The 17,837-nt window shown below is 44.0% G+C and overlaps 1 protein-coding gene across 1 annotated transcript in view; it reads right to left on the bottom strand.

Moving 5' to 3' along the window:
* Positions 1-12,298, bottom strand: part of USP10 (ubiquitin specific peptidase 10) — a 46,522-nt gene extending 34,224 nt beyond the window's left edge. The window contains exon 1 of the mRNA XM_041400666.1: positions 12,155-12,298. Within this exon, the coding sequence (XP_041256600.1) occupies positions 12,155-12,175 (21 nt within the window). The 5' untranslated portion in view covers positions 12,176-12,298. The remainder of the gene's footprint in view (positions 1-12,154) is intronic.
* Between the last annotated feature and the right edge of the window lie 5,539 nt (positions 12,299-17,837).

Raw genomic sequence — 17,837 nt, 5'->3', positions numbered from 1 at the left:
AAAAAGCATGGACAAAATTGTGAAACTGAAAAACAGGTTTGCTGTTGGGGCTTTTTATTGATTTTGAATTTGCATCCAGAATCCCATAACCAGGAGCTATGAAAACCACTGACCATGTATTTACAGCTGTACCACAGCCTAAACAGTATTCCAGGCAAAGCATATATCAATATACCCACGAAAAAATAAAGTCAACTTTTATAAACACAAACGTATGTAAATGAAGGCACACTTGAAGGTGGAGCAGTTGCATATTAAAACTTTTAACAGCTGAAAATGCAACAAATCACAAGCAAACTCTCAGTGAAGCTGCCAGTCCTTTATCATTAGCCTGCAGCTCAAAACTAGAACATTAACACGTCTCCATAGTGCCTGGAGAAAGATCAGAGCTAGGTAAATGTAGGTCACCTAAGCCCATGAGTCAGTGCAACTCTGCCTGCCCACCATTTAAGCTATCAAAGGCTCAAAAATACAGTGCATGACAAAACCTTTCTTTTTTTTTTTCTCCCCAATTCAGGGTTTTTTTGGGATGCTATTATAGAATTCTTATACTGAAGAAAGTTACAGATTTTCTACACGTTTCACATTAAATAATCTAATAGGTTTTATTCCTTCATAAAAAAATAATAAAAAAAAAAGAATTATCCCCAAAAAGTCATTTTCTGGTCAGAGGAAAAGGCAGATCTCTGGCTAGCAGGGAAGCACAGTTGTGACTGTCACATTACTGGAAAGACAGGTTTCATGACCAAATGACCCCTTACAGCCTGATGTAATTAAGGCAGCACAATGTGGATCTCATCAGTTTATCCTGAATATTGTAACTCAAATACTCACAAAAGCAGAGCAGGTTGTACTTTTTTTATCAATTAACGTACTTCAAATCAAAGCAACAAATTGAACAATAACCATAGAAAATCCTGCCAAACGACCAGCCAATTTCTTACACCCAAACAAGTTCTGTTTATGTATGCTCCTCATTCTATTTCAAATAATGAGGTGCCTGTTGGCACTCCTCTGTTTCAAACAGCAGCTGCCACAAAGTGCATCCAGCCCAAGGAAGTTGTCTATAAAATGGTCAGTATAGTGAGCAGGGGAGAGAAAAAGGGAGTGCAAGAATAAAAACCAACCCATGTCACACAGACACCACTGCATTTCTCAGTGAGCTGTTCCACAAAGGCTCCTTATCTTCCCATGTCCAGGACAGCACTAGCAGAAAACCTCTGCTGCTTCACATTTCAGATTTGCCCCAGCTGGTAGATTTCTGTTCCACAAAACAACAAAGAAAAAGCCCACCAGAACAGACGTGATCTTATTTTGCAAATAATGACAGTATAAGGAGAGCAGTGCAACTGTGGCACTCGTACAAGACCACAGAGCAATGGCCCCTGACAGGGGAACTGCACCCACATTTTATATACAGCTTTTCATTTGCATCCTGTGGCACACCATCGAGTGTTCTTGATGAGAAAACACGTTCCCTGCATCCCCTAGCACCCAAGGCAGGAACACACATGAAGAACAGGCATGTGGGGACTACAGCAGGAATACCTGCAAAGTGCATTCCAGGCAAGAGCTGAGAGGGAAGTAACTGAATTGTGAGAGGTGATTACATCAACTCTTGGCTCTTTGGAGAGCAAAAGAAGGAATTTCTGACACCTTTCCACCACCACTACAAACCCACAGAACATCTGCCTGTGATAAAGAGAAGTAGTAACATTTTCCTATCTGTTTTCTTGCTATGTTAAAACTAAATGCAAGCCACACAAAAATACTTTCCCATCACAATCTCCAAGCCTGCAGTCCTCACAAATATCAAATGAAAAAGAAATACTTCCCAAACGGGGAGATTGGTCCTTCCTCGGTTCTGAATTCAAGTGGTTGGTAAAAAACCTCTGGCCAAGGTTCTATCTCTTCACACCTCTAAAAGTTTGGAAACACCAGCTCCAGGCTGGCTGCTCATAACTCAGCAAACACATTTACTCCAAGCTCTGCAGGCTCCTCTCACACTGAACTAGCTATTGAGTCTATGTGCAAATTGGAAACTCTCCCTATAATGAAGAACAAAAATAATTAAGACTTGCATTATTCTGATTTACCACTGCATGATAAGCTCTGAGGAGAGAGAAGCTGGAACATGAAGTTCCTCAAGAACACAGCCAGTTTAACTACTCCTTTATTACAGGTGGAGCAGGCAAAACAATCCCTTAGTAATTTTATCTAATACTTCCCAGCAGAAAACCCTTAGTGCTGGCCCTTTTTTTTTTTTTTCTCTGCCAAACTAAAATCATTAGAGCTGCAACCCTCAGTGCCAGATACCTTCAGTGGGATAAAGTTCTAAGAACACAGTGATAAAATCCTGCATCTGGAGAACACTGCTCGGGCTTCATTAAATAGTAAAGTGCCTTGGAACACCTCACAGCTGTCCACCCAAATTCCAGGCACGCTCCATAAAGCCACCTTTTCTTCTGTGGTTTACAAAATCTTTCTTTTGTAAGCTAAGATCCTGAAGGATTGTTTTCCACAAGCTCCTCTCAGTTCCTCAAGGTGGAAAAGCAGCCCATGCATCTTCCCTGCCATGCCCAGAGCCTGCAGGATCCAGCACATTCCTCCCCCGGCCAGGCAGGATGCTCTGGGCTGCCGGAACAAAGCCCGGCTTTCCTGGAATGGCTTCCAGCTCAGAAACTGCAGCGCTGCTTGGCACGGCGCTGCCCTGCCACTGCAAAGCCTTTCTTCTCTTCCTACTATGTCTGAGTTTACCTCACAGGCTGCTTTTATCCTTAAAATCCGTGGTTTAAAGAAGTAAAACCAACAGATCTAGACTTGGATGAGGCTATTAAAGAGCTCTCAAAGTGCAAGAATGTGACTTCTAAGAAATGAAACTGATTAAATATGGGCACACTGTAAGTAGTTCAAAAATATCCAACTGGCTTGATGAGGCCAAAGATGAGGAACAAGAGTTAGATGAAGAGCTGACAGAGGATCTGAAGTTATTGGTAAGGACAGCAAAGGAGAAAAAAAGAAATTGAGAATGAGTTTTGTGCTTGCCAGACCACTCTCCCTTCCAAAACCTGAACTATCACCCAAGATTCTGGAGTCACGTAATCCTTCTGCTGTTGTGAGGAATCTCTTGAACGAGTCACCCACACAATGCTTTTCATAAGCAATTACTCAGGGCAGGATTTAGGATGGCTAAGATTAGGTGAGGCAAAAATTAGCTATCTGGACTCCATCCTGACAAGGAACACAGATTAACACTTTTGGAAAGCAGCTAAGCCCACCTGCCCAGAACTCATATGCCTCTTTTGATGGCCTAACTTCACACCACAACCCTAAATTTTTGAAGAGCTGAATGCTTAGAACATTTTGCCGGATTGACAATCTCATCTCTTCTCCACAGGCTGAATGATCAGCAAGGTGATTACAGTCAAACTGAGAAAGAATTATCCAGATGATTTTTTATTTATTTTTTGCACTGGTGGAAGGAGTGTTAAGGAACTGAGGAACCAGTGTCAAGCAGAATACACAAGTGGCCAGGAACAAGGAAGAACGAGACTTTCCCCTCTGCGAGTTGTGACCTGCCAAAAATGGGTTATCTCATAAAGAAACAGACAAAAATAAACCAGAGAATATGTGAAAAACACAATGGTTGGTAAATGACTCATGGGGATCACAGAAATGAAACACAACTACCACTACAGAACAAAGGCTCCAATATTTTAAGTTCTGTATCAGCTGAGTTTGAGTTCTAATTCTGCACAGGTTCTTGTTGTGTTTTCTCCTGAAGGAACTCCAGCCTCTTCCAGGACTCCACCAGATGACACACATGGATGTGGGATGTGCCATGAGGACATCATCCCATGTTCTGATTCCCACAACATTCTCAGCCATCCACCTCCTCTATCAGCCCAACACGTGGCAGGTGGAAACCTGCAAGGATCTGGCAAAGCCTGTGACAGCAACTTTGTATTTTGAAGAGGTTTGCAAGTTAAAAAGAAAATTGGGACACCACACATATGCCACCGCCTCCCGAGACAGTTTTAGAGCTTAAGTATCTGCAAAACAATTTTATGTAGATGCAACATAGCTGTTAAAACAAATGCACAGATTAATACACTGCTGCCACCAAGCCCCAAACAGTAAGTATACCAAACACTCATATTTTTAAGTGACAGCATTAAAAATTGGGTATGAGTAAGGCAGTCTGTGTACTGCAAGAAAAAAAAAGTCTTAAAACGGTCAAAGTTAAGCAGCTCATTTCAAAAGATTACCACTGATAATGCTGCTCCTTTATGGCTTTCCTTGTACAACATCTTCTGTCAGCATTCAGAATTCTTTTGCACATCTGAATGAACAGAATGCACAAAACAACACTCCAGATATTTCCCAACACATTTACAGTCTCAAAGATATTGAAATTCTATTGCTTTTTGAAGGTAAAAAAGTGATTAAACCAGAATATACTGACAAACTGATAAAGCCCCCAGCGCTCAGAGAGCAGAGCACGCTCACAGCTCCCCGTGTACCCTCCATGCAGGCAGGAGTTGTGTCACCACTTCCTTGGCCTGCTCATCCAGGCAGCTCAGGAGGGAATATCGACACCAGCAGGAGCACAGCAGCTCTGCTCTGGCCTTCAGCTGCCTCCGTGCAGGGACAGAGGCAGGAGCAGCTCTGTCTGCAGTGTCCCTGCTCCCACCCACAGCTCCACCAGCTCATCTGCAGCTCCAGCATCTCCTGCTCTCCTCTCCCTCATCCATCCATGGCTTGGGAGACCCCACAGAAGTACTGTCAAATTGTCATCTGGCCCAGTGTAAGCAAGGTTGAGCAATGATGATGAAACCACACCCTCAATCCTGACACTTCTGCACACTCTGAACCTGTGAGACTTTCCACTTCCAAACCACACCAGCTTAGAAGAACATGCTTCTCATGGGTTTGTTCACTGCCTCCTTTGGTCCCAAATCTAATTAAGAGATCTTGCAAATCATAATGACAGTCGGTAAAGCAATGAATTACACAATTGTTCAAAGTTGCTGTTTTGCAAATAAGGCAGAAAACACAAACTGAACTAGCAAATACAAACTGATTTAAGTTTCACATTAGTGATGTCTGCCATTATCAAATATTGCTGGCTACTCAGTAAACACACTGGATGTGCTGGACACTCAGACCTGCCAATAAGCAGTTGTTCACCATTTATAAGCATTTTTTTATTTCAAGCTGTCACAAAATAATAAATTTAGAGCACACATGCTTAAAATTGGTTTGCATACCAAATAGATAAAAACCACCTTTGGTCTTTGCTTCTCTCTTTCCTAACTATAAAAATCCATGAGAAATTCACACCAAATTTGAAGTCACACTACCATGAAAACACACAGGCTGCACAGCTGAGCCCCACTGGAGCACAGCTGCTGGGCAGGAGGGACCCCTCTGAGCCCCTGGCACCCACCAGGTGCCAGCAGCACAGAGCCAAGGGGAAAAATGTGCACAGCTGCCCACCCACACCACTGCAGGCTCAACACCGATGAGAACTTGGGGAAATCTCTATTTCAAGGATGTGATTACATCAAATCAGGAAATCATACCAGCCTTAATGTGACAATCATTAGTGCCAAGTGTAATACACCTCCATTGCTTTTACCCTCTCCAAATCAGGAAACTCAGCTCTGGCAACACCTGGAACACCACGGCAGCATCTGCCACCTGCACTCACAGCAACAGGAATGACCACCACAATTCAGCACTGTCTGGACCATGAAGTTCAAGAGACTGAGACCATGAACCAGTTGACAGGAACAAATTCAACAGCTTTATTTCTTCTGCTCTGAAAGCTGACTGCTCCTCTTTCACACTTCTGACTCTGCTGCACTTTCTGTTGCTGGCAATGTCAGGATGACAATTTCACGTATCTCATTCTTGCCTGCTCTGAAAGCACACTAACTGCATAACTCTTTTTTCATTGTTGTTGTTTCAAGTTCTGTTAGGGAGTTTCACTATGTGTGATGAAATGTGGAAACCTAAACTTCTTCTTAAGGGCAAGGGTCTATGGTCACAGCTCTTAAGTGAGAAGAAAGTAAGTACTGCCTAAGTAAGTGGAAATTGCCTCAATAAGATGTCCTCGACTTTTTTCCAACTTTGTATCAATTAAACACAGCGCTCCACAGACAATTTCAAACAGTTGTGGTTTTGGTTTTGTATCCCAAAGGCAGCAGGAGAACAGACTGAGGGTTTCCATGCTGTAAGGACATCAGAGTGCTATTTCTTACTTTCTTTGGTCAGCCAGCTATTATTAGAACCCATAAGATTTAATGGATAGACTAAGTACAGTGGAACTCAAAAGAACTTGGTTCTTTCTGCAATTCAGCTGTTACCTGTGCTGACAATGACTCTTTTCCTTTCTGCTTGACTTCCCTCTCCTTTTTACCCTATCTACTCACATCTAAAATGACAAGGCCGTCCCACACTATGTACAAGCCTCATTTTGAATTAAACACCCTCCCTAAGTAACATGGTCCAAAACCATTATTTGAATACAACTAATCTAATTGTCTGCCTCTACCATTAAGCAATTAACTGAACTTTTTCCACTTCCCTCTCCATCCAGCCTAACGCTTGCACCAAGAATTCAAGGGGTTAGCAGTATCTTACCTATTTTAACAGCTTGCTATAGTACCTACAAAGACATCCCACTCCAACAAGGCAAAACATTTTCACATCAGAAGCCTTCACTTCTTTCTATGAATGATACACGACTTCTGTATTTTGAGTTACAGTGGCAAATCCATTGCCAGCCTGCAACATTCACGGGGAAAAATGAGGCAGGAAATCTGTGAATCACTACAGCAGGCTCTAAACGTTGTATGAAAAAACATGCCCAGTGCACCGGGAGAATAACTCAGCTATTTCTGATGGTTTGCTCAGTGGGGTTCAAACAAAGTAAGGAGTCTTTCATACACAGAATTTGTAAGAAGAAAAGCTACTTTCCTGCACGTTTTTTAAATGCATCTTTTCACACAACCTTTAGAGACATGCTCTTCTTTACAACTTCTTACAGATCGTGCATTTTTCTCCTCCACCTCAAAGCTGAGCCTCACTTGGGGTATTTACTTTTTTTAACAAAGTAAAATAACTTCAGATCCCTTAAGTGGTTTTCCAGTTTGTGTTAACATTACCCTCGATGGCAGCTCATCTATATCCCTTTCTTTCCTACTATAATTCCAACGCAAATAACACACAGTGCTTCTTTTAAAGCTTCCATCCATGACATGAATTCACATACAATACTACAAGCAGCAAATTCCCCAAAGTGCTCCTGTGCATTTCTTTCCTAGGGCACTGACATTGGTGGCTACCACAGAATCTCAACCAGCCTTTCTTGATTTGAAAAACAGATGTTTTTTTCACAAGGTGTATGATTCAAAGAAGCCTTGCACAAACACTTTGTTAGGACTACTGTGATTTAATCTTCCTCCTGCCTAACTACAGGTGAAGAAAAACAGACCTTGTAGCACACACTGAAGATCAATAAATCCTATGTTGTCAAACAAGGAGGAAAAGTTCTTACACATATTTAAAATATCATGAATATCTGGAAATAAATTAGGCATTAGAGAGTCAAACACAAAATGAAAAGACTAATGTACTTCAAAGTTTTACTCTATTAAAGCATTAATGAATATATTAACATTATAACAGAATCCTTTAAAGTGTTTTAAAAATAACCAACACAGCCCCATTATTGGAAATACTTAAAACAGTCTTAAATACCTATGTTACAATTTCATAAAACAAAAATAGGGTTCAGAACCCCAGTTTTAAAATACCAGACTATTCTATTACGGAATGTCTGAATACACAAACACCCACACATGTACACACACACACTTTTTCACCATGAAGCATAACCCTTTGTTCCCTAATCCCCAGTTGTATGTTTAATGATCACACATAAAACACTCCCATCAAGAAGAAAAACCGCAGTTCCAGCATGTTTAATTCTTTGGAAATGAACATCCACATTGCTGAAATGGCATTAGAGTGACAAATGACTATAATCCAATGGCCCAAGGCCAGCAACCTCTATTATAAGAGATTTGGCAGTTTTGTACGACACAGCATGTTGTGTGTCGATCACTAAACAGAAATGAGACTGCTCAGTTTACCTACAAACAAAACCCCACGTAAATTTACAAGTATTTTAACAGCTACATGAATGGAAAGACCAGTATGTCTGAGCAACTGCCTACAGAAACTGGATTTATTAATAGGTAAATGGCTGGATCCATTCTAAGAAGTCTCCAGATCAGTGCTATAGTCTAGAATGCACAGAATAAATAGCAGTGATTCACAAAACCTGTGGGTTTTAGCCTATTTGCATGCTGCCATATAGTTCCAAATTTAAGTTCTATGTCAGTTTTCCCAGACTTCCTTTTTTTAAGTCAACCAACCCACATTCACCCACTTTACTGAGTGTGGATTCACCATTCACATTTTAGAAAGGCAAATGATCCCTTCTGGCTACCGAAACTCCCAGCTTCAGCTGCAGCCTGAATTCCCAAGATCACAGAAGCCTGGAATAACTGCTCACTCCAGGGGCAAAAGATGAGCCCAGACCTTTCTGAGCAATGAAAAAGAAGTGGGGAGAGACAAATCCAGCTTCTTCAGCCCTTTAAAACATAGGACAGCAACTGAGCAGCAGCAGCAGCAAGATGGGGCACTCACACACCTCCCTCCAATTCCACTCCCCAGCAGCTCTTTCCCACGGCCACCTTTTATTTGCTGTTCAGGGTGTCCCCCACATCTTCAGTGGATTTCACAAACGTGACAGAATCCAACTGCTCCATCCCCAAACGTTTCTTTCTGCCCATGAGGACACTCCAACATCACACATATGTGCACAAGAAACTCATCCAGCTGCATAACAACCATTTTTTGGACATTATTTTCGAGACATCGATTTCCTAATCACCACAAACATCAGGCAAGACACTGCAAAGGCAGCAGAGCACAAATGCCTGCAGGCTGCTGCCCTTTTTTTTGTTTTTTTTGTCTTCTAGAAAGAGTCCTGGCTTAAGGAAACACCAAACTACACCCTGGCAGGGAGCAGCCCTCCAAGCCGGCCATAAAAGAGGCAGTTTGCAGTGCAGTGTTTCAGGGAGTCAGGTTGCATGCCGTGCTCCGAGTTCCAGTTCTTCTGGTTGCCAGGCCAGACACAAGCTGGGTGAGGATGAGCAGCTTAGGAGCCTGTTCAGCTTTTTTTCTCAGCTCAAACCCGCCTGGTTTTCACTTGAGCTGGGTTTGGGGCCAACGTGGTACATTTAAAATGGCACCGAGTTCATTTGACACCACAGTAATGGTGGAAGAACAAAACAAGCATAAATGATTCATTCTGCTAGGGTATCCTTTCTTCTGCTTAACTTGTTTTCACAGGATTTACAAATGATGCATCTGTATTAATTCTTTCTATGAAAAACAATAGAACAAGTGGCTAAAACAACTGTTTATACAGTTCCTACAAAGTTTTAGTCTTTTCAAACAGGGAAATAGTTTTTAAGCTGTCTTTTTTTTTTTTTAAGAGATTTTTAGATACCCTTGATGACAAGTGGTTTTAACTAGATCAGCTCAACATCTTCAGTGTCATGGAGCAGTACAGCAGGTTTACTTGTAGCTCACCTTAAAAAAGGACAGATTGTGAATGCAGTCAGCACACACCCAGCAGACCCACACAACACTTAAACCTCTCATGAGATGATTATGAAATAGAGGTACAAACACCAGCAGCAGCTGAACTGTGCTACCAAACACTTCTGTGCTTGCTGAGCTGGCCACCCAAAATCAATGGAAATATTCGATATGATGGGCTTTCAGGAGTCATTTGTCACAATGTGCAAAGTGACTGATGAAATATTTCTGCCCACTATTCCATGAATCCATCCATTGGCAGAAATCTGACTCTGCATTTTAGCTGGAGGAGCAGCAGGATTTTCTTGAAGATGTTTTTTCCCCATGTGACAAAAAATGCCTCAATGATGGTACACCCAAATTAGAGATGTAGACAAAATGTGTTCTTCTTCTATTTCTGCAACATGACATGAACATAATGACTCAATAATCCAATTTATCTTGCACTCAGAACAGGCAACTTTTATCAAAACTTTCTTATTTTTCCTACTGATCTGTAACACTACCATCCTAAAACAAAAAGGAAACACCTTACACATGTGCAACTGCATCCCTGAACTTATCTTCAGGCTTTTCATCCCAAAGGCTCCAAAACATTGTTACCTTAATTCAGCATCACAGCACTGTTCTGGAAGATGTACTCACATAAATCCCAGACAGCATCTCAATAAACTGGTTAAATTTGAAAAAAAAAACCAAAACCAGGTTGTGTTTAGTAACATGAACAAAGCATTAGCTAAACAATATCTTACAAATGTGTTTCCAAAATATGTATGTTCCACATTATATGCAAACTATCTTAAACAAATAATATATCACAATTTCAGCAGCAACCTCACGAAACCTAAAATCCACCTTTAGCTACAGAGGGGGATGATTTAAAATAATCTGTGCTCAAGTTGCTATTAAAGATGAATTTACAGGCCAGTTTTAATTTCAGCAATGGAGCACTTCACCATAAACTAAATCATCAGCCTAACCTTTTTTTGTTTTAAAGTACACCAACATAATTAGGTACAGACGAACACAAATCCTTAATTCCTCCAACTCATGAAATAAGCTGCATTTTAAACACCAAACTCCTCAAAGTGACCACATGCACGGCTGAGGGGGGAGAAAGCAGGGAGTGAAACAGCTCTTGCATTGGACACTGAATCCTTCTGATGTATCTGCATTACAGAAATCATTCACTGGGACAGTAAAAAAAGGTCCAAAAGGAAGTGAGTTTCCTTCACTTTGAAATACAACTAGAACGACCCAAAATTTTAAAATTAGTCATAAATTTGAAACAAACTCCAGACACTGCAGCTGCCTTAGGAACACCCACATTAACAAAAGCACTCATGTTTTTCTCTCAAACATAAATAAACCAAGCTGGACAAGAAAGGTCGGTATAATTTTCACCAATTACGAACTTTTTAAAATGGAAATACCAGTGCCACCAGTGCACGACTTCACCTGATGTGTAACTTAACTTCATTGAGAAAAAAAGCCCAAAACCCCCAGAACTTATGATAAAGCATCACCCTGTTCGAAATGACTTACATTTTATGAAACGTGCTTTCTATGACAGAAGACACGGATCCATAACAAAATTACGTTTAACGCCACACTCTTCTAAACTTTATTATTTGCTAAACAACAAAGTTGACCTAAGTCTTGCAAATAAAACACTCCAGAGCTCCACACGCTTTTCCTGACGTTCCTGCTTTCAAGCTTTTTGCGAGAAAAACCTTAAGGGAAAGAAACAGCGAAGCGAACCCATTCAATCATTCGCTCTAAGCACACAGTGGATTAGCCCAGGAACCGAGCTGTAAACTTCCAGCGAAAAACCACCACGACTGCAGTTTTTTTTTTTTGGTTTTTTTTTTTTTTTTTTCCACTCGGTGCACGAATCTCCGGGCTGGTTCAGCCAGTGGGATCCAGGGAATCCGCACACGCATCCCCGTGCACGGCGATCTTGCAACACTCAGCCCTTTGCACCCCGATGCGCCGGGGTTTATCGAGTGTTTGGGCGGGGGGGAAGGGGGAGGATTAGTTTACAAATCTCCTTATTCCCTTCTCGTTATAGAATCGTTTCTGCCTCTCCCCACCCCCCCCTCACCTCCAAAAAAATTAAAAAAGACCAGCGGGAGCGATGGGCTCTGTCCGAGCCACCCTCGGGCGGGGGCTCAGCACCGACACCCCCCGCCCCGGGCCCCGGCGTGGAGACACCGACACCGGCGAGGGGCCGACCCCCCGCCCTCCGGACCCCTCCGGGATGGGAATTCCGCCCCGGGAGCGCCGGATCCGCCGTCCCCGCGGGCACCGAGGCCGCCCCACCGCCCTCAGCACATTCAATGAACGTGCACAATCACCCTGGGCCTACTCCCGGCCACCACGCTCCCCCCCCATCCCGGGGCCCGCCCGCCGCCGGGAGCCCGGCGGGGTCCGAGCGCGGTGCCGCAAGGGTGCCCGCGGTCCCGGACGGTACCTGCGCGCCGTGCAGGGCCATGGCGCCCCGCGTCCCCGGGGAGCTCGGCGGTCCCGGCCCCTCACGCCGCCGCCCCCGCCGCCGCCATCTTCTCCCTCGCACGCACCAGCCGGGCCGGGCGGGCGGGCGCGCGCCGCACCGCGCATGCGCCGTCCCCGCCCGCCCGCTGCGCGCGCACGGGGCGGGAGCTGAGGGCGCCGAGGGAAAAGGGCGGGAGGCGGCTCCGCCTCCCTGAGGGGAGCGGGGCGGCCCCGGGCGGGAAGGCGGGCGAGGAGCCCGGAAAGCTTCCCTGGAACATCCCAGCGGGCATCTCGCCTGGGAGAGGCTGAGGGAGCGGGGAGGATTTAGCCTAGCGAAGATGAGGCTGAGAGGGGATCTCGTTAATGCATGTGAAATGTCACCAGGGTGGGTGCCATAAGGATCACAGAATCATGGGATGGGTTGGGTTGGGAGGGAGGGAGTTTAAAGATGATCCCGTGCCACCCCGTGCTATGGGCAGAGACACCTTCCACTGTCCCAGCTTGCTCCAAGCCCTGTCCAGCCTGGTCTTGGACACTGCCAGGGATTCAGGGGCAGCCACAGCTGCTCTGGGCTTCTTGTGCCAGCCTGGTGCCAGACCTTTTTCCGTGGTGCTCAACAACAGGACAAGCAGCAGTGGCCGTAAACTAAACCACGAGAAGTTTCAGTTCAACATGAGAGAGAATTTCTGTTCGTGTAAGGTGGCAGAGCTCTGGAATAGCCACCGAAGGAAGGTGTGGAATCTCTTCTGAGGGAGACATTCTGACCCCACCTGGCCACTCCTGTGTCACCTGCTCCTGATGTCCCTGCCTTGGCAAAGTCCTTGTGCTGGGTGATCCCCAGATCCTTTCCAGCCCAAATAATTCTGTGATTCCTTGATTAAGTTGGAAAAGACTTCCAAGACTATTGAGTCCAACCTGTGACCAATCCCCACCTGGTCAGCCAGCCCAGAGCACTGAGTGCCACATCCAGGCATTCCTTGGACACCTCCAGGGATGGTGACTCCACCACCTCCCTGGACAGCCCATTGCAATGTTTAATCACCCTTTCTGTGATGAAATTCCTCCTAATGTCCAAATCTCATCTGTAGGAGGGTCACTCTGGCAGGTGACAGGTAAGGCTGCGTGCCCAGATAATGCCAGAGTGAAGCTGTCCCACCTCTGTCCCAAATAACCAGGGTGGGAAAGGGTTCAGGGTTTGTGTCTAGGAAAAAAAGAAAAGAGGAAAAAAAAAAAAAAAAAAAAGGAATGACTAAGCCAATCTCATGATTTTCAGAGGATTGAGTCATAACAATACTGAAACCCCCAGGCAAGAATCCATCATATTAATCGCTAATTTACTCCATATTTTTTTTTTTTCCTGAAACAAACTATCAAGTCCTGCAAAAGTCTAATTCGGCTGGGCGGTGAGGGATAGAGACAACTTTATATCAGTGAGAAAGTTGAGTAGAAGAAAAGGAAGAGCACACAAGAACTTTTGTGTCTTTGGCTGTTCACGGAAAGTGGGCAGAAGATTCCTCCCCGTCTCCACGACGAGGACACGTCCCTCCTGTTTTGTGAGGAGCAACACTTACCGTGTGCTAATGACAGTAAATGATTTTCTCTATCAGCCTTCACCCTTCCAGCTGACACACCCAGCTGCCGCTCCCTCGCTTTTGTCTTTTGCAAGCGTTGCTGTGCTGTCCTGAGGCAGAGAACCAGCAGTGAAAATGGCTGGTTAATATTAAAAGGGAGAAACAAAAAAGGGAGACAAATGTTCAGGCTTTTTGCATACAGCATTTCAAACGTCTGAAAGCCCCTCTCCCCTCGGGAGTCTAATTTACAAGGTAAATAATGGAGTGAAAACCCTTACGTAGCTAGTCTGGTTGAAGGCAAAATTCCCTTCTGCCCACAATGCTGCCTAAGTAAACTGGCTGTTTCAAAATACAAATGAGCACAGTGTCTTCAGCCTGGAAAGCAGAAAATTCAAATACCAAAACTGCTAAAGCCCAGAGCTGAGAGTGAAAACAGAGAAAGGATGTCACTGTCTCGTTCAGCAACATTTTCAACACGTTCGATTTTATCCCATCTTAGTATGGTTTAATTATAAAGTCTGTTAACATTTTACCACAATATTTCCTAATAATCTAAGGGGATTTTTTTTTTGTGTAATACCGTGCTTTGATGAAACTTACCTGCTACAAAGTTTCCACCTCAGTTCTGTTTTATTAATTTTGGCCGGTTTTAGTGGCCTGTTATTTCATTACTGCTTTCATTGCATAAACCAGTTGTATTTTCTTACATCCTTTATGCCAGTGGCTGTGAATTATCCCTCCAAATCAACAAGCTGCTTTTCCTAAATTAAAAAAATAACCAGTGTTGTATTTTTCTTTCTGTGTATGCACATTCTTAAGATTCATGGAGCAATGTTCCTACCAACACGCGGATTTATCAAAGCCAAATGAGGTCCATGGCTGTGGAAATAAAGGATTGTCTGACAGCAGCCCGGGAGCTGGACAAACCACTCCCAGGGTATCTGTCTCCAGGTAATTGCTCTTTATCCTGCTGGAAATGCAAAGTGCTGGGGACTCCGTGGGACTTCACAAGGTCATGAGATCTGTGCTGGTGACAGTGGCAGGAGATGTGTGCACGTGGCTCCTGAGCGCTTCTGAGGGTGGCTTTTGGGGAGCTGAAGCACTCGGGACCCTCACACCCACTTTTTCAGGGACAGAGGGAATAGTCTAGCACTTCAGGAGGTTTAGTGCTGTCCTTGTACAGCTTCATACGGGTGCCAAGAGCTTCAGGGGCTCCCAGGACTTTTTTCTTTTTTTTCAGAGATGCAGAACCTTTATCCCAACAGTTTCTAGGTCCAGTAAGGGCTTTGCCTACATAAAGTATTTGCAAGCCCTGGCTGGATCTCAGGGAGGGTCAGTTGGCTCATATTAAAAACAGGATGTTTAAGTTTTCAATAAAGAACCAGACAGCCCTAGGTCAGCATCAAAAATTGTACAGTTATCAGCCTTGGTAATATTTTTTTAACTTTCTGAGTCCTAAATATCCCAGGCCAGCAGCAGGCACTGGGAGTGGGCAAGGGGAACCTGAGAGCAGAAGGGCAGGAGTGGTTCTGCAGGTGGAAGACTTTAGACAGGTAACACAGGCAAACAGCAGCTATTTAATTCCAAAAATGGGTTAATGCAAACCTGACTTCAAATTCCATATTCCTAAATTTTCTGGACACTTGTAAAAGATTTGCTGATGTAAAAAGCTTAAGCATGGACTAGGTCAAGCAGAAACACATTTGAAGTGTGGACAAGCCTCTAGTAGATCATGTGGATGCTTGACTCAGTGTTTCCATTATCTATGCAGAACTTCTGGCTAATTAATTGTGACTTATTCATCCTTATCTTAAATATAAGTCCTCCCTCTTCTCATTAAATCATCTCTGTCAGTTCTGGAGCATCAAAAGAACCAGCAAGTCTCCATCTCACCTTCCCCTCATGTTCTGTCACCGAACTCATCATAAAAAAAAAGGTATATTTTTTCCCAAAACTACTCTGAGTTCCAGGAGGAGCTAAAAAATGTGTGTAGCATCAACCACCCCGTGACTGGGCTGTGTCCTCCCTGTGTGGAGTCACCAGGAAGGAGGAGGAAGCTGTGAGTAGCTGAGCTGCGCTCTGACTCTCACAGCGTGGTGACAGAACCTCTCCATCTGCCCTGACCTGATCCCTGAGACACCCCAAAGCCATAAGTTCATGAAGGAATAATTAGCATCTCGCTCATTATTACATTCATGAGAACTGAAATAGCTCAAGAAGCTGAAATAAAATAATATTTAAAGCCTGTCATTCCAGCTTTTTTTTTTTTTTTTTGTCTTACTGGTCAGAGCTTTGCTAAGACATACCAGCAAGGGAAGAATCACAATTCAAATCTGGGCTTGTTTTCGGCAAGTTAAATTGCTCTCAGAAAGAGTACTGAAGGTTAAATTATTTCTTTACATTCCCTAGACACACAACCCCTTTTTTTGCTGTCATGCAAGAATCCAGAATCCTAAGCAGCGCCCAGAAAATCAGCAGTTTTTGGAAGAAACCACTGAAAGCAGTCAGATCTCTTACACAGAAAGACACCAGCACATTTTTCTCAATTTAAAATTTCTACTCCAGAACAAAAATATTTCCATCTTCTTTCTCAAGCCTTCAAAACAACTGCATCTCACAGCAGGCTGTGATTTTTCCTCAGGGTACCTCGAGGGATTTGTTATCCAACGTCAGAGTTATAGCAGCAGCTCCTTGACATGCCAATGCCACAATACAGGCATGGAAGTGTGGGAAGAACAAACCTGAGGTTTTTGGTAGCTGCTTTGTTTCAGGTAAAACGAGCTTTCCTCAGAATCTGGCAATGGAAACCTTTTTAGAAATGAGGTAGAGCAGTAGTTATTTTTCCCTGGGGCAGGAAGAAAGAGCTGTGCTTCCTGGCAAGAGTAAAACGCTCCACAGAGCTTGGGGATGAAGGCAGTGGGATCTGCAGGTTCAGGAGCCAGGCCGAAGCAAGAGAATACGCCTTTCCTCTGCCAACCCTAATTCCTCACCAAGAGGATTGTTCAGGCCTCAAAAACCAGAGCAGAAATCTGCTGGTGTCACACAAATTCTCCCTTTCATTTTTCAGAAATTCCAGCACACCAATTCCCCAAAGCCATGCAGCCCTGGGGAGCGAGGGTGATCTCCAAGGTCCCTGAGCTCTCTGCTGACACTTCCCGAGGGGTGATCAACCACATCTGGATCCACAACATCCCAAATCCAGGGCTGAGCAGCCACATCTGGATCCACAACATCCCAAATCCAGGGGCACTCTGCCAGACCTTGCCTTTAGGAGTGCTCCCTGCCATGGGCTTGGAGGTGCAAATGGGGATCACTTATTCCTTTAGTAATGGAAAAATGCTTCTGGCAGCAATAGGTAGGATCCCCCAGTGACCTCTAATGACACAGGACATGTCCCACACTCCCTCACAGCCTCTGGCTTTCGTATTTTCCCCAACACACAGGCCAGGGGAAAGAAAGCTTGCTTTGATGAGCACTGAAGCTGCCTTTTGTTCACGCAATGAAGTTTAACGTTAAGAAATTGTAAATTGCTTATCTACGCTCCATTAAATACTGTCTTTAAAACCACCCTACAAACTGGATTGGATCTTTTGTCAGACCTACAAAAATGTGAAAAGGAATTTCATAGAATTACAGAATGGTTTGGCTTGAAGGGACCTCACAACTCATCTTGTTTCACCCCCTGCCATGGCAGGGACACCTTCCACTGTCCCAGGGTACTCCAAGCCCCAGTGTCCAACCTGGCCTTGGACACTTCCAGGGATCCAGGGGCAGCCACAGCTCCTCTGGGCACCCTGTGCCAGCACCTTGCCACTCTCACAGGGGAGAATTTCTTCCCAATGTCCCAAATAAATCTGCCCTCTGGCAGTGGGGAGCCATTCCCCCTCGTCTCTTCTGACTGTCTGGAGCAGAAAAATGCAGAAAAATGAATTATCTAAATAAGTTATATTTCTACTTCATATTGTTAAATTTACCTTCCTACTAAAATGTTTCCACCATTATGAATTTCACTGAAAAATGATTACAGGATTATTTTTTTCCAATTAATCAAAAAGGAAAACCTCAATGAAATCAATACACAAGACATCAGGC

Source organism: Onychostruthus taczanowskii, unplaced genomic scaffold (genome assembly GCF_017590055.1).
Source record: "Onychostruthus taczanowskii isolate IOZ18803 unplaced genomic scaffold, ASM1759005v1 scaffold18, whole genome shotgun sequence".
Lineage (NCBI taxonomy): Eukaryota > Metazoa > Chordata > Aves > Passeriformes > Passeridae > Onychostruthus > Onychostruthus taczanowskii.
This window is presented reverse-complemented; position numbering and strand designations above follow the sequence as displayed.